Raw genomic sequence first — 17,148 nt, forward strand, 5'->3', positions numbered from 1 at the left:
AATACCATATTTCCCTGCCAATGGAAAATAAACCCTCTCAAACATCTGCAACCAGTTCCCAGCATCTTATTATTTTTTTTTATATCTCTAATTCAATATTTCTACTTTTCCCTGAAAAAGCTACCCCAGGAAGATGCAGAAGCCAAAGAAACCACCAGGAAATTTTTCTCTTAAAGCAGTTCACACACAGCCCTTTCCAACACTTAGAGGACAGTGTTCTTATGGAATGAAGTACTGCATCTCTCCTTACAGCAACCTGGGTAAGGAGAGATGGCAATCCTACACTTCTACATAATTCCCTGACAAACTGAAACACAGGCAAGGACTGATACGTGACAAGGATCACGCCACGGTTATGTTACATATTCCACAATGTGAAGATCAACATTTAGTCTTTGCTGTCTTGTTCCGTTTACTGTACTATATGCAGCTGTACTCAAGAGTGGAGGGATGTGCTAGAGCAGAATGAAGGCATAACACTGACATGGAGACAGGAGAACTTTACTGTGAGACATCAAGTGTTTGGGTTTGTTTGCTTGCTTTATTTATTTCTTCGCATCACTGAATTATCAACACTTGTACAACCTGCTCTTTTCAGAGATACCATTAGTCTGGAAGGGGTTAGTCTGGTAAACTCTGCCCCAGCCTACATAAATCAAGTGTAGGGAGCCCTGTTTAACCTAAATTTAAGATTTTTTTTGTCCTGGGAAATTTTTGTGTGTATTACTGTTGTGATCTCTCACAGCATCTGGGTGTCAGTGGTTATGTTACAGGCATGGTAAACCATTAAGAAATGGAGTTTTGATGCCACTGATGTTAGAACTGATGTAGACAGAGTGTTTCCAGGTTCTCAGAAGTCTACATCTTCAGCTTGACAGGCAGCAGAATAGTTGGCTGACAATGAAAAGGAAAGAAGTCTCGCCCCACTACCCCTTTGCCATTTATTCCTCTCTGCCCCTCCTCTGCTCCCAGTCACATCCATCCCTCAACACTGGCTCTGGAACTTGTCAGACTCCTCTGTGAGCTGCTTTAACTCAATAACATGGCTGTATTAGGGAGGTTAAATGGCTTCTGGAGGGGCCTGATGTGCCCTGGCACAAGATTAGTGATGGGAGCAAAAACTCCTTTCAGCTGCAGTGAGCTGTTCGTTAGTTCACTGTGTCCTCTGTAACCATATCACCCAACTCTAGAGGTATGAGAACTGAAAAATCCTACCCACACATTAAGTTAGGCACTTTTCTGAACAATAAATTTTGGGTTATATGGGTTTTTTTGAATTATTTGTTTTGTTTAAGTTGCTTTTTAAAGGAAAATGTAGGCCCTGTATAAAAATCACACAATATTCTTGGCTATACTGGTAGTCTCTAACATTCTGCAGTAACACCATACACCCATAAGAGAAGCTTTTGGAAGCTCAGCAGCCCAACTGAAACTAGTGGGGCTACTCAGATGAGTACTCATGCAGCACCTTAGGTATCCAAGGAGTTTTGTCACCAGTATTTTCAGGTCTTCCATGCAGAAAAACTTTGCAACCCTAAGGAATAAGTACCATTTCTTAATAGACCAGGGCTGTAGGTTTCCCCCTCTCCCTCCATTCGGAGTTTAATCGCATGTATTTTCAAGTTACCTGTTACCCCAAAGCCTACAGCTGAACTCTGCAAAGGGCTGAGTAAGTTCCTCTGTGTGTTTTCAGTCAACAGAGCTCTGACTTTCCAGGTCAGATAGAACAACATTATGCACCTTAAAAATTATCCAACTCTGTACACAGTAGTATGTTTGTTCATGAGAGGAGTTTGGTAGACAACAAAGCAGAATAATAATCTCAAACACCAGGCTACAAGGAAATTCATACTACATATAGGAGAGAACCAAAACAAAACTTGGCACAGAATTAAAGGTACAGAAGGCATGTTGGTCAATCCTGTCTAGGACCTGTGTGCTGATACTAACCACCTCATTTCAGAAAGCAAAAGGACTGCAAAGGAGCAATCCAAGATAAGGAGCAGAGCTGAGCTGCTGCTGCACTTCATCAGGAATTGTAGGGATAGGACAAGAGGTAATGGGTTCAAACAACTTTAGCAGGGGAAGTTCAGGTTAGATATAAGGAACAGGATGCCCAAAGAAGTGGTGTATGCTCCATTCCTGGCAGTGTTCAAGGCCTGGCTGGACAGAGCCTTGGGCAACATGGTCTGGTGTGAGGCATCCCTGCCCATGGCACCAGATGATCTGAAGGTCCTTTCCAACCCAAACTATTCTATGATTCCACTTACAGGTAAACTATTCTGCAGATGGTGGTCAGGCAGGACTTGCACTGAGAGATCCAGTACTTGCACTAAGATGAACAGTACTTTAAACATACACTGTGACACCCTACTTGCTCAGCTGCCCCTGTAACACATGGTTTATCCAAGTTAATACACACCTTTCTCCAACCAGCTGTGCAAAGTCAAATTAAAAGTGCCCAAACCAAACAACCTGGTAAAAATGATCCAAGTAAATCTCCATTTTGCTTTTGAAATTGGTAAGAAATCAGAACATTTTCTCATTAGAATATTCTGGATTTAAGATTAATTCTGTGATACATGCCAAGGGAAAAGGGAGGGAAAAAAGAAAAAAGGGAAAAAAGAAGAAAGCGGGGAAAAAATGAAGAAAGGAGAAAAGGTATTTATGAAGTCACAAAGGCGAGGCTATAGATAATATGAAGCTGTTTACTGAAAGCACTCCTGGAAAGCTCTCTTCCATCCAGTAACAGATCTTGTTTGTTCAGACAGTCTCACATCTGCCACTCCACGTGGCCAGCAGTTGACCTTAACAAATCAGTCCTGAATTTGAAAAGCCTATGCTGATCTACCAACATCTGTCACAAATGCTGGGCCATGACTCCTTGCAGTGATGGGAAACTGCAGGTGTCTTATCTCGATCGTTTCTACCACCTTCCAAGCTTTCTTATAATCTCATAGTTAAGAATTTCCAGCTACCACCACATTAAATCCCCTGATTTTCATGAAGATTTGAGTCAACCAAGACACTTTATATAGTAAGAAAGTACCCTGCTGAAGTGCTTTCATATCAATAGCTTATTTCCTAGTCTCTAATTACAGAAAACAACATGCAGTCAGATGCAAGAAGTAACAGAAGTTATTCTCTTGGTCTTCAAAAAGATAGTAAGCCTCTAGTAACCAGGTCTGCCCCAATTCACCTCATTTCTACCATGCTTTCTGAAAAAGGAGAATTAAAGCACCATTGATTCCTTAAACAACCAAAAACCTCAAACATACCAATGACTGGAATCAGAACGTAAAATACCCCAAAGTCATCCTTAACAAACTCCACCAAGACACAGGTTTCCTCAAGAGCACAGCACCAGTTCAGAATCTAACTGAGATTCAGCTGCATGCAAGAACAAGAAAGGTAGAAAGTAAGAATATTGTCCAATGACCTGACACAGCTGAATCAGTGCTGGCTGTGGAAGCACTGAGGAGTTGAGCAATCTGTGTTGTTCAGTGATACTGTGTTTATCACAAAAGGCAAAGAAGTTTCACTTCTTACACAGCCAAAGTGTATGTTTTCAAAACCCACTATGCTACTCCTCTTGTATTTGAAAGCAGCTTTCTTCCACAGTAAGCCAACTGTTACGCTCCCCAGTGCATTCATTTCTTGTTTTGGCAAACACTGCTACTGTATTTGCTGTCTTTATTTCAAAACCATCAAGCAGTTTTAATGCCAGGATGGGCCTATCTTAAATATAACCAGAGACTCTGAGAGCTTCGTGATCCTGCCCCTCTATTTTCGTGAGACCCCACTTGCAGCACTGTGTGCAGTGCTGGTGTCCTCAGCATAAGGAGGACATGGAGCTGTTGGAGCAAGCCCAGAGGAGGCCACGAGGATGATCAGGGGCTGCAGCACCTCCCATATGGAGACAGGCTGAGAACATTGGGGCTGTTCAGCCTGGAGAAGAGAAGCTGCGTGGAGACCTCAGAGCAGCTTCCAGTGTCTGAAGGGGGCTACAAGGATGCTGGAGAGGGACTCTTCATCAGGGACTGCAGCAACAGGACAAGGGGTGATGGGTTCAAACTGAAACAGGGGAAGTTCAGGTTAGATCTAAGGCAGAAGCTCTTCCCTGTGAGGGTGCTGAGGCGCTGGCACAGGGTGCCCAGAGAAGCTGTGGCTGCCCCATCCCTGGCAGTGTTCAAGGCCAGGTTGGACACAGGGGCTTGGAGCAACCTGCTCTAGTGGAAGGTGTCCCTGCCTGTGGCAGGGGGCTGGAACTGGATGATCTTAAGGTCCTTTCCAACCTAAGCTATTCTATGATTCTCTCCTACATGCAAGACATTAGCCCAAACAGTGGTTACACTGGCTTGATGAAGGTGTATTAATGATCTTAGAAATAGGCACCCTGTCTCTTTAAGGAAATAGTGATAAATCCTATCACAGAATTAACGTGCACAGCCAGGTCATTAAACTGGGAAAGAGGGGAGAGTAACTGATTTCTGGACTGGGAAATTCTCTCTCAGAAGATGTGAATATGGGATAGATGGCAACCTTTAACTTAAAATTATCAAAGTTGATACAAACACCTGAGAGTTCAACCCGCTTTCCCAAAACAGAAAACACAACTCCTAAATAGCATACTGAAATGCAACACAGGTTTTTGTTATGGTAAAACACACATGCTTTCAAGAAGTCCTCCTAATAAGAGGGCAAACAAAGGTGAAAAAGTCCTGGGTACATAAACACGTCCTCTCTTTAAAGTCTAACCCGGGATAGACTGTATTAGCTACAAGCTGAAAGCCCCCACAGAGAGGCTGGTACACAACAATCCGCTACTCCCACTAACTCCTTCATGCACCAGGAAAATGAACCAGCTCCAAGACCCAGAGGACTCCATAGAAAGGGAAAGAGGCTACAGAGGTTGCCACAAGGTGGACTCCATGAACTGTTTCACGTTTACCCTGCTAAGAATTAGAAGAAGAATCATCTGAACAGCTCTGCTCCTTATTTTACTGCTCCAACCCCAACAGCTGTAGTAGTCTCTATGTACATTACACCAGGAGATAAAGACAGCTGAAAAGCAGGTGACAAGGTTGTGTGCCACACAGACTCAGCCAAAACTGCAGCTCAGTACCCATTACACAGCGCTGTACCAAAGCCCTTCTCTAGCCACAGGAACATCAACACTTCACGTGACCAGAACCAAAGAACCAAACCAAACTGATTTGCACTTTTTAAGCTTGAAAGGACAGAAACTGTATTTCGATTTCAGTTCCCTTTTTGTTAAGTCAACTGCCAAACTCCTGTCTGACTGAAATGGTGGTATTTTATAACGAGAGAGCATTGATAAGTATGCCATAAGTGGACCTAGTCTGGGATATTGTTTTTAAATATATTAACTTGTATTCTTCCCCAATCATTTCCTCACCTTCCTGAAGCATAAAATTCATTTTGGATAAGATGCTGAAGTTGCTCCGGTTTGACATCACACTGGGAAATGCAAGTCAACATTACAAATCAAGTTTGTGTTTTCCCAGAAACTGAGGAAACACTCATGTCGTTTTCACATGGCAAAATCAGTGCTGTGCAATGTAAAAATACCTTTTATTTGAAACCCAGGGGTAGCTGCTGCTAAACAATACTTCAGAGAAGTACAGAACCTCACTTTGCAGTTCATGTAGCACTTAAATGTGTGAAGGGGATGTATAGGGAAGTAACTTAATAAGAAATCTGTGCCAGAGGAAACGTGCAATCTGGCTTTTCAAAAGCCAAGGGAAAAAATCCCTCTGCCCTTGAATCTCTCTGTAAATCCAGGGGGAAGTTACAGGTAATGGATTAATTCCTCAGATAAATAGGTACTTTATGAATTGGCTAAACCAGTGTTTCTTAATTTTCAGTTTTGTGAGGCAGATGAGGTACTTTATAGTAAGTGTTACGGTAGGAAGAACTGAGATTAAATTCGACTGGAATCACAGGTGAAATCCTGCCTCTGCTGCATTCAGTGACCCCACTTCCACTGACCTCAATGGGACTACACCATCCTCAGCAGACAAATATTCAGGCACTTGCAGGATGTCTTCACCCACTTCACTTGAACATTTACCCTCCTGAATAAAAGGTTGAGCTACTTTTCTCATCAATTTTAATCCTACTCTAAGAGTTCTTTCTATCAAAACCTGTAAACACGAAGTATTCAGTAACGAGGGATCCTACACTTGAGTATATTCCCATTTGGCAAAATCTCTTGGCTGTTTTTAAACTGAACATACACAGTTTTGATGTACTGAGTTTATTTTGCTCCTGCTTCCTACTCTTAAGGGAAAATACACAGCAATATAAATCACCAGTCCTTGCCCTTCCTGGCTGTGCTGTGGGACCCAGCCTGCACCTCTCTAGGGTGTTCTGACATTTGCATCTGAGTTTTGCATCTCAAAATAATGCCTGGATTCTGTTTCCCTACAGAATCCAACAGTGCTGAAGTGCACAAATTGATTTCACGTCTAGAATTCTAAATCTAAGTTCAAGTCTCATCATTTGTTGCTGTCACAGCAGAGTGGAACCAAAATTTATGCTGCTTAACGAGACTTCATGTATGCCATACTTTCAGCATAGGATTTTGAATGAGAAACATCATACGCTTGCCAAAAGCTTTACTTAATTACACTAAAATTGGAACTTCTTTTTCTTTTTAAATCCATTTTATTCCCCTACACTTCCCCACAGAATTTTACTTGGGGAGACATTAAGAAAATAAAAACTGTGGATTTATTTTTTAAAGGCCCAACCGCCTACAGAGCCAAAGTAACCTATTAAATCACTTCTGAAAGTTGCCTTGTTTACGCTAGTTCTCAAATACAGCAAGAGCAGAAATCAAGCTGTTTCCCCTTTCATATTCAGACAAATTGCTGTGACTTTCATTCCTGCTCTTCTTCAGAATCATAGAATAGTTAGGGTTGGAAAGGACCTTCAGATCACTGGACCACGCTACACTGCCCTTTTCTACCCTTACTCACCCCACCTCCTCTTTCTGTTCTTCTGAGATCTACAATGCTGTTTTTGCCTCTTATCCACAGCTTGACAACTCTCCAGGTGTGTGATGGTCTTGGGTATAAACTTTCAGTCAGTACTTTGAAAAAGCAAATCTGTACAGCATACTGAAAGTTTTCTTGCTCTGGTAGGGAGTAGCTTTAGTGTCTTCAATTCTTAAGGGTTTAAAAATCACTTACTAGAATTAGAACATCTTGAATGTACATGTGCAAATAGCAGTTTTGTTGTTACTCACACCTGACCTCCCAGCTCCACAGCAAAATTCTTACTTCTCTCCTGAACCCTATCTTACCCATGAAGCTGACAAAAGCTACCAATGTCACCAAGCATAGCCTTTTCCTTTCACCATATTCACAGCATCAATACATACTGCTGCTTTAGCAGGCTACAATTCTGATCAGACTGCTGTCTCTTCCCATAGCCTCCATACCCTTAAAATACTAAGGCCTAGTATCATGCATCTACATTTCACTGGCCTTTCTCAGCTTCACTTTCCCTCTCCTCCCCAAACATGTAGTAGCCAGAAGCAGTATTACTCAACAGTGAAAGTGAATTTCATGCGCTACTCATGGTTGCTGCATTTATGTTCTCCTAGTTTTTAAATTCTCAAGTAAAGACTCTCATTTTGTGAGCCAACTCATCTGCAATCAACTCCTGATGTACAGAATAAAAGCCCTGAGCCCATAAAATTTCAGGAAGACCATGGGAAGTTCAAAAACCATGGTTGCAAGGGAAAACTATGAAGAAACTAGAAACTAGAAGAGAGTATGACAAGAAACAGTTCCAGTAAGTTTCACGGCCAAGAGGAATGCTGAGACTCTAAATACTGAGCTTACTACAGCTACTGGAGAGGAGGTAGCTTCTGCAGTCTTTTTCCACTCAAGCTTCTTTAACCAGCCCACCACTTCCATACTATCCCCTCACCCGTAACACATTTCTGGGTTCCTGCTTGCAGAAAAATACAAGTTTTCCATACACTTAGCTGCTGTGCCTAGCAGTATTACAGGCAAGAAAACCAAAGAAAAGCCATGCACAGCAGCCTCACACAGCACAGTAGGTGAGAGTAGCTTGCCTTCAGGATAGATACTTCAGTAGATCCTGAAGTATCTATACAGAATAGCACAGTAGATACTGAATCATCAGTCTTGCTACTGACCTGCAACAGCTACTGAGAATGTTTGGAAATTTGAACCAAACTGGATGCATCTTCAACAAGAACTATGTGCTAAGCCCTGAAGTACAGCAAACATTAAGCCTCAAGACAGTTCTTTTTTAGAATCATAGAATGGTTTGGGTTGGAAAGGAGCTTAAGATCATCCAGTTCTAACCCCCTGCCATGAGCGCCTCACACTAGACCATGTCACCTAAGCCTGTGTCCAACCTGGCCTTGAACACTGCCAGGGATGGGGCAGCCACAGCTTCTCTGGGCACCCTGTGCCAGCACCTCAGCACCCTCACAGAGAAGAGCTTCTGCCTTAGATCTAACCTGAACCTCCCCTGTTTCAGTTGGAACCCATCACCCCTTGTCCTGTCGCTCCAGTCCCTGATGAAGAGTCCCTCTCTTTTTATTTTTAATCTTTTTTTTTCTGAATATTGACACTAGACATTTTCTCTTTCTTCTAGTCTTAGAAGCAGTTCGAATTGTTTTTGCTGAAACTAAGAAAATTAGTCTGAGGAACAGTTCCAAATCAAACTGTCCATACTTGGCATGGAAAACTTCAGTCCAAACGGTTTAGCAATGCTGTAAGCAGCTGAGAATAAGGTCTTGTGAACGAAAATTGTGCGCGACCTTAACGACGAGGAGCTCTGCCTTCAAGGCAAAAGTATACTATGAAATAGGCATCCTGTAGACAACATACTTCATTGGCCATGACCTCCACAAAACTTCACAGTAACTAGTTCAGTGACTCTCTGATAAAAATCAGTGATTCAGATATTAGAGAGAAGCTGTCACTGTCAGTCTAGTTTGTAACAGAGCATTTTGCTGCAGAAGTCTTATAAAACAGACATTATTTACTACCTATTCATCTGGTTTGGCTGTGGTTCAACCTTCCAAATCCACACACTGTTGTGCGACTATAAATATAATTTTAGCCTGCTAGATTAAACCAAGAGTCAGGACTACAATGGCATAGAAGGTAAATGTTATACCCTTCCCAATGGCAGGGCCTTTTTTCATAAGAACACAACACACACCCCCTCTATGCTGATATACAGTATTAATCTATCCAGAACTGTTGGTATCACACCTTTTCAAAAACACTGAATGTTTTTTAGATAGATAGATACTTAAATATATATATATATACACACCCACAAATAAATCTGTAGATTGAAGTAATCTTCTTTTGACCAGATAGCGTGGAGCAATAAAGCAATTCTATTTGTATGTCCTACAGCAACTACCATTAAGTTCAGCACCTGCAAAACTAATATCTGCCTAAACTAGAAAGCAACGAATATGGAAAAAGAAATCTGATCCTAAGCTGGCACACAGAAGATGTGAAAGATTTAAATAGAAAAGTTCATGTGAAGACTGTCAATAGGCTCTATATTTAGGAGTTGCTCTTGATGGAAGTATATTCTAAGACCAAAAATTCAAGTCTAAGGATAAAAAAGGTCGATTTGTTAAGAATTAAAGACTAAATGTTCCACTCCATAAACTAGGAACAGTTCCTTAATATAGAAAAAAGTAAAATCAAACAGGGAACTACATTAGAATATTAAAAAACAACCTTCAAGCTTTTTTGGCTATTACAGGTTCTCCGTTTCTCAAGACTGCAACTTCAGTAATCAGAAGTTTTGACTGCCTTATAGTATGCCCTGCTGAGATTATACATAAGAGTTAAACCTAAATTCCTCACAGAACACCCTCATACTTTGTCTGAAACAAAGATTCTTTCTCCTATGGTAACGCTCCTGCGAGAAGATTGCTGTTGCAAGGGATGTTGAATACAAAAGGTAGAGGATGGGGGACTACAGGAGAGGAAATAACAATGAAGCACAAGGGATACACAAAAAAGTGCAAATCTGAGACAGCAAACTGACATTGCACAAAAATGTATTAAGGCTGTAGTAAAAGTAAAACCATCCTAAAATTTCGAAGCACATTTTCCTTTGGGGAACAAAGGCAATTTAACATGAGAAGAGAATTCCTCTCAGCTGTTTTTAACCCTGCTTATTTTTGTCACTCAAGCACAAACTATGTGACTCAAACTTGTCAAAGTTGAAGGTCTGAACTGACCCTGATAGATGTAACAACATTAAAATTCTACCCATAAGCAAGCTTGTTAGGCCTTCCTGGAATATTCCCCCACAAGCTTAGCCTGAACACAGCACCTGGTTTTCAGCCAAAACCCACCAAGCTCTCTCAAGGGGTTAAGTAACGAAAATACTATTGTTAACACCCATTTTAGGCTCCATATTTCAATGCTGAAAATACACACTGGAAGGCTGCCTTAAATATGTCTTATTCCAGGGTACTTCACCACTTCCCCAGCCCCACAGAGGTCATTATAACCATCACTTGCCTATGGCTGATGGATTTTTGGACCACTTTCCAGTTGTTCTGCTGTAAGGGCCAGAGATTTCTCTGTGGGGAGACAGTTTCATTTGGAAGCAAATACTAAGAATTTCTTTAAATGTATTTGTTTGCCGATACAGTATATTTGTTTGCATGATATAGTAAATAAGCCTGTGGTGACATGCATGTTCCCAAATGGATATTCACTACTGAGAAGATCACAGAAAGGCATCAGGAAGCGTTTATTCATTCCAGCTGCACTTGACATGTTTGGTACATAGGGGAAAAGAAAAAGGTATTATTTACTTTACAACCTGACAGACCATATTAACAGTACTAAAAGCAACAAGTTGGGCTTTCTATTCACCATTTCCACCTGTATTTTTACATGCTGCTTCACCCAGAAGTGATAGAAACAAGTATGCATACTTTTACTGCACTGAGTCAGATCAAGCTCCGAGGTCAAGCTGCACCTCTTTTGTCAAAAAATGAAGGTAACTGCACGTGCTCTTGCAGTCTTGCTTTGAAACAACTTGCTATTGAGACAAAATTACTTCTGAAGATGTTAAAAATAACAGTTCCTTTGCCAGATTTCTTTAAAGTCAACACTCAGCATTGCCCATAGAGTGATAAAATCCTGCTGTTATTTTGGCTGTACATTTTTCAAAGGATTTGTATGATGTAAACTAGAAAGTAACAATGAAAAGGAGATGGGGAAAAAGTAACTTCAACTTTTAACAGGTTTAACATTTTAAATGCTGTCATTGGGTCTTCAGTTATTTCTTCTTCAGCTTTTAAAGAATACAGTAAAATGGACACTCTCCTGAATAACAAACGCATAAGAAACCTGCTTAACAGAAGAACACATTGCTAATTTATTGTATGCATTCTGACATCAAGCAGGTTTTGCTGAGCTTCTAGCTAAAATGATAGCTATAATCCCATACAATAAATAACCTGAACGTTAATAACTAACACACAATCTTGCTACCCCTCATCTCAATCTCACTTCCCCAACAAAACCTCTGAAGAGAAATTCACCTACTATTTGGGACTGTCCCCTACTAGTTACAGATAGATTTCTTCTCCTCATAGTGATACACTATGCAGCCAAATTAAGGCATTTTGGTCATCCACAGCAGCAGGACGATTAAGTCCAGAAATATGTACTTTTAAGATAATCTGTCTACAGGCTTTCCAACACCACAACTACAAAAGCGTGTTACACAATCTGATCTGGCCATTTCAGTGCCAAACAAACAACAGTCCCTTGATAAAGGGGCAAAAATACCCACAACATTATCTACGCAAGAAGGTAATTTTTAAAGTGGATGAGTACTTTTTCTTTTGGAACATCTCTCCTTCCACTAAAATCCGTGCAAGTATTTTAGGCCAGTCTCACAAACCCATTGGGGAGTTTTATATTTCATTTAGAATATTTGTTTCTGAAAAGTGATGAAAAAAGTAACCATAAACAAGATGAAAGATTTTACAGCAGATTAACACCCACCTGCTTTTTCAGCTACAAACCACTACTTTTCTCCCAATACAGGCTTCAAACACCTCAGATTTAACCATTTATTAGAACATACCTGGAAAAGCAAAAAGTCTTCATCTAATTTCCTAAGTGCATGCTGAGCACCCTTAGGCATCAGTATAATGACTGTACTTCACAGCCCCTGTCAGAACACTGTCTACTGTGCCATAGATGATACCACAGTGGCAGCATCACAACTATTACTGAATTCCAACTTTAAAGCAAAGCTTCATCTTTCCTTGATTAGAACAAAATGGTTTACAAATGTATAGAAAGAGCAAACACTTCCTTTCCTAGACACTTTTTTGGTTTGGGAGGCAGGGGAGGTTCAAGAGAGAAAAGGAAGAAAAATAAGGCAGATGGAGAGGAATCATCCTATGTCTATAGCTATGTTCAGGTCAAATCTAACATCACAAACCCAAGGGAGAACACATGCGGAATAGTGCTGCCTGACTTCCTGACAACTGGATATTATAACTCATAAAAGCATATTTTGCCCACAATTTACATTCTGAAGCAGGTTTCCAGGACAAGTGTCTAAATCATAAGCATAAAAACAGTTGTGATTTTCGTTTAAGAACTTAAGGCAACTCAAACCACTATAAAATTCTGCCTAACTGAAGAAATTCCTCTGATAGTTTCTGGCCTCAAATTTCCAAACATCTGAGCTGCTGATGCCATGCAAAATTTCTCTGTATTAGAAGTAAAAAGCTGTAAAACCACACTCGCAAAACTGTAAGACTTAATCATATGGAGTTACAAATTTAATATTGAAGTCCTAGCTCAGCAAAGAATGTAAACTTGGACATTTTGCTGATTGAAGCTGGAATTACTCCCTGCATAAAGTACGTATCTTTAACTGTTTGCTGGATCAGGACTCAAACTTTCTGAAGCCTGCCACCTATGTGCAATATTTACCAAGTGCTTTTACAAGGTCTCAAGTGTTGTTTTATAAAAATGCTCTCTGAGGAAAATACACTGTCAAAGCAGCACGTGGACGGCAGGAACTAAATCTTTATTTGAAACAGATTATTCTCGTTACAAATCCCCCAAATCAAATGAGTGCACCGACACAGGACACAACTTCAGAGAGAAAAGCAAGCCCAAAACAGGCAGCAAGAACACCCCTGCTGTTGCTAAAAGTAACACCCAAAGCTGCTACAACAAACACGCTAAAAAGCCCCCAAAACTCCCCTTGTTCTTCTCCTGCCCAAGCTTATCTGTGTTTAACAACATTTCTGCCAATAGCCAGTTTTATGGTTCGTGTACCTCTGCCACTCACGAGTAGGGAAAAACGAAAGTCTTGAAATACTACAGACATGGCTGTAGAAGCCATAAAAATCAAACAGGAAAACAAAAATACGCAGTATCTTGGAATATTTTTAAGTTTGCTCTATTTAATTCAGGTTTTGGATATCTGCTGCCAGTCATCAGACTTTTTCCACCATCATATGATGCAGCTTCAAAAACCGTGAGACTTTAACACTTGTGGAAGTCGAATTACTGTGCTGGGTCTCGTTAAGGTAATCTCTCTCCCTTATTTTCCAAGTCCCTGTCAAATACTTTAATAACAAGTTTATATTCTCTGCCTAATAAAGACTTTTGTAATTTTTAAAAGAAGAAATACCTGTAAATTTATTTTGATGTTCAAAGGTTGCAATCAACTTCCAGTTCATTTTTGTAATCTAATCTAAAGAACTGAGTCTTTTCAGATTTTAGCTCCAGTACAAAGGACAAAACCTGCACTATCTATTTCACTGTCAGCAGTGCCAGCATCTACAGCTTCCATTCACTTGCGAGTGCTCCCAGTACAGCTCTATGCAGGAGAAGGCCTCTGAGGCAACTCCTGATCATTAAAATAAGCCAAAACGCCATTCAACTACTACCCAAAAGTGATGGAAAGGGACCAAGACGCCAAACACTAACTCTCTCCGGTAACTCAGGATATTATGCCACAGGCACAGAGTTCCTCTTTGCAAAGTCCCCCCGTGGGAGGAGCCACCACTCACTCCTAGGTTTAGGAGCTCGATTCCCTGCACTCTTGAACTCAACTTACCGTCCACATTTCCCCTAGAAAGCCCTCAAAAAGCAAACCTGCCCGCCCTACGCTTCCTCCTAAGCTACCCAGAAAAAGGGTGGCGAGTTAGTGGAGTCAGTCCCTGGGGCAGTAAAGGAGAACCAACCTGTACAACACCTACTTATACGAGTAGAGGAAGCACCCTGGAAAGCACCGGGAGCGGAGGAGGACACGGCTAAAGGGCAGAGGGTGCAGGGGAGAGGACAAGGCAGCGCAGGCGGCCACAAGGCAGCGCGGGGCCGGCGAGCGGTGTCAGAAGAACACAGCCCCGGGCGGCCGAGGGCACCGGCACCTGTAGCCGGAGGGCTGGGGCGTGCAGGAGACGAGGTGGGGGGGTAAGGACGGCTGACAGGTACCTTTGAGCTGGGGCAGCGGCGAGAGCTCCACCTGGCTGCTCTGGCTGCGGAACTGCGAGGAGCCCTGCGAGCGCTTCTGCCTCTGAGCCTTGCGCACCGATTTCCGTGTGAAGCCATCCACTTTCTCCGCGGCAGAGATGGCCGCCGACATGGCTGGGCGGTGAGGCGGCGCGGGGGGACGTCGCTCTCCAGAAGCATATATTAAAGCGGAGGGAGAAGCGGGCGGCCAAAAAACGGGCTTAAACAAAAAACCACAAAACCCCCACAGAATCCAAGAGAACGCCAAACCCCCGTCCCCCTGCCCGCGCACACCGCACGGACGGCAAGAGCGGAGGAGAGGGGCTGGCGGCGGGCGCTGGGGAGGCTCCCGGGTCCGGGCTGCTGCCTGGCTCCGCGGTTCCTGCTTCCCCCGGCGTTTCCTCTCGGCGCGGAGCCGGCTGCCGGGGAGGCGGGGGGGGAGCGGCGGCCGGCGGGGGAGCGGAAGGAGGGGAGGAGGAAAGGGAAAAACAAACAAACCAACCCAGCGACAACTCCGCTCCGCGGGGCGGGCGGGCGGGCGCCAAACTTTCCCGCGGCGGGCGGGGAGGGGGGGAGCACGACCGGGGCTCCCGCTCTCCTCAGGGCAGGCGCGGCGCGACCCGCCGCGGGCCGGGCTCGGGGAAGCCGCTGCCCCGCTCTCGCCTCGCTCTCTCCGCGTCCCCCTCAGCCGGGCTCGCCCGCGCCGAGCCCGCTGTCATGGGCCGGAATCGCCCCTGGGCCGAGCTCGCCGCGAGAGGCGGCTTCCACTCCCCGCTGCTCGGCTTCCACACGCCCCTTTTCTCTGCCTTCAACTGCCGCCGGGTGCTCCCCGCGCCTCCGCCGTCATCCTGCCTGCTCCGAGCTCCGCCGGGGGCCGCCGCGAGGTGCCCGCCCGCCGCAGCCGCAGCGCCCCGGAGCCGGCGGGCGCGGGGCCGCGGAACTTGGCGGAGCGAGCGGAGTTGAGGGGAGGAGGGAAGGGAGAGGGACGGGGCGGGGCCACCGCGAAAGGGGCAAGAAGGGGCGAGAGGAGTGGCGGCGCTGGATGATTGGCGGCGCGGGACAGCCAATGACAAGAGAGGATGGCGGGACACCCCCCCCCCCCATCCATCTGCTCGCTCAGGGGCTTGGGCAGGACGCGGGAGCTGAGGCGGCGTGATTGACAGCAGGCTTGTCCAATCGATAGGAGGGGAGGAGCGGTGGGCGGGACTTACAGGGTGACGGTCAAAGGGGAAGGGTGGAGATAGTGGGTGGGGCGGGCGCCAGCCAATCCGCGCTGGGGGGCGGGGACACGGGGCGCGTGACGTCGCCGCGCAGCTGCGGGCCCCCCCCCCTATTTCGGAGCCGGCCAGGGCCTGGTTCTGCCCGCGGGGGCCGGGACCGGTCGCTGGCGGCCGGCGGCGGGGAGGGGGGTCCCGGCTCCGGTGTCCGTGCTCCGGTGTCCGTTGGCGGCTGCTGGGAGCTTTCCGCAAGCCGTTAGCAGCCGGGCGGGCGCTGCTCCGCCCGGGGGAGCTGCGAGGAGGGCGTTTAGCCGCGGGCGGAGGCGCTTCGTGCCGCCTTGGCGGGGCGGGTGCCTTGTGTTTCCCCTTCCACCCTGCCGGCGCACCCGGTGCGCTGGGTTCCTGTGCCGCCGGCGGGGTGTGCGCTGGCGGAGCCGCGGTACCGGAGCGCTCCCTCTGTGCCCGCCGGGCACAGCCTCGTTGCCAGGCTGAAGGCGCGGGGGTGCCCCGGACAAGCACGTGTTTCCCTTCGGAGGGGTGTTCATGGAGTGACTCTGCAGTGCTTTGAACCGCTCGGTTCGGGTTCCCGGTGCCGCGGGAAGCGAGACCGGGGCTGCGGCAGCACGGCGGGATCACGGTGGTGTGTGTGAGCCTGACTGGTGCTCGGTCCCGCTTCCCTGTGGGAGCAGCTCCCCCTTTTGAGCTGCAGACATGCAGGATGCCTTCACTTGTAGTCATTCACATAGAGAACGTTTTATGCGCATCAGCACATTTCTTCTGACTACATGGTTTTAGGTACCAATTCAGCAAATGAGTATTTGTAGTGTTTTAAATACACACTCAAGTTTCAGTGGCTGTGGTAGGACATAAATACCGCAAGGTAACCATAAATGTTTGTTAAATGCCTTCACGAGTTAGAGTTTAATCTTTATATGTATAAGCCATAAATCAAAAGCCAAGTGTAGATTATAGCTTTATGCAAACATAAAAGAAGACTGAGACTGTGGAAGCTTGTTCAATAGAAACTGTTGTCTGTGTTTCCTTCTGTCATTCCTTCCTTTTTACTTTCCTCTGTCAGCACAACTTTTTAATGTCTGATTGCTTGTGCATCTCCCGACTTTCTTGCCTTTGGGAAGTCATCTTCAGTGTTTCAAAATAGAGGGATGGAGAGTTCTGAGAGAGAATTCTTTTTCCGTATACTTTGGTTTCAATTCTGGATACAGCATAGCTAGAAATAGCAGGGAACAAGTGTGGTATGCTGTCATTTTTCTTGCAGGTGTGTAAGACTTTGTATTTCTTTATTACCAAATCCATTTTACAGACGAAATGGCAGTCTTTAGGCGCTTGTCTTTTTACCTGCCAACTCACGGATTTGTTGCAGT

General features: G+C 44.7%; 1 protein-coding gene across 2 annotated transcripts in view; it reads right to left on the minus strand.

Moving 5' to 3' along the window:
- PPP2R5A (protein phosphatase 2 regulatory subunit B'alpha) overlaps positions 1 to 15,520 on the minus strand; it is a 46,849-nt gene extending 31,329 nt beyond the window's left edge. Inside the window, exon 1 of one of the 2 annotated variants that reach the window (XM_030499991.1) lies at positions 14,532 to 15,520. In XM_030499991.1, the coding sequence (XP_030355851.1) occupies positions 14,532 to 14,682 (151 nt within the window). In that variant the 5' untranslated portion in view covers positions 14,683 to 15,520. The remainder of the gene's footprint in view (positions 1 to 14,531) is intronic. The other variant, XM_030499990.2, reaches the window with a different exon arrangement.
- Positions 15,521 to 17,148: the final 1,628 nt, after the last annotated feature.

The sequence above is a fragment of the Strigops habroptila genome, chromosome 10, assembly GCF_004027225.2.
Source record: "Strigops habroptila isolate Jane chromosome 10, bStrHab1.2.pri, whole genome shotgun sequence".
Lineage (NCBI taxonomy): Eukaryota > Metazoa > Chordata > Aves > Psittaciformes > Psittacidae > Strigops > Strigops habroptila.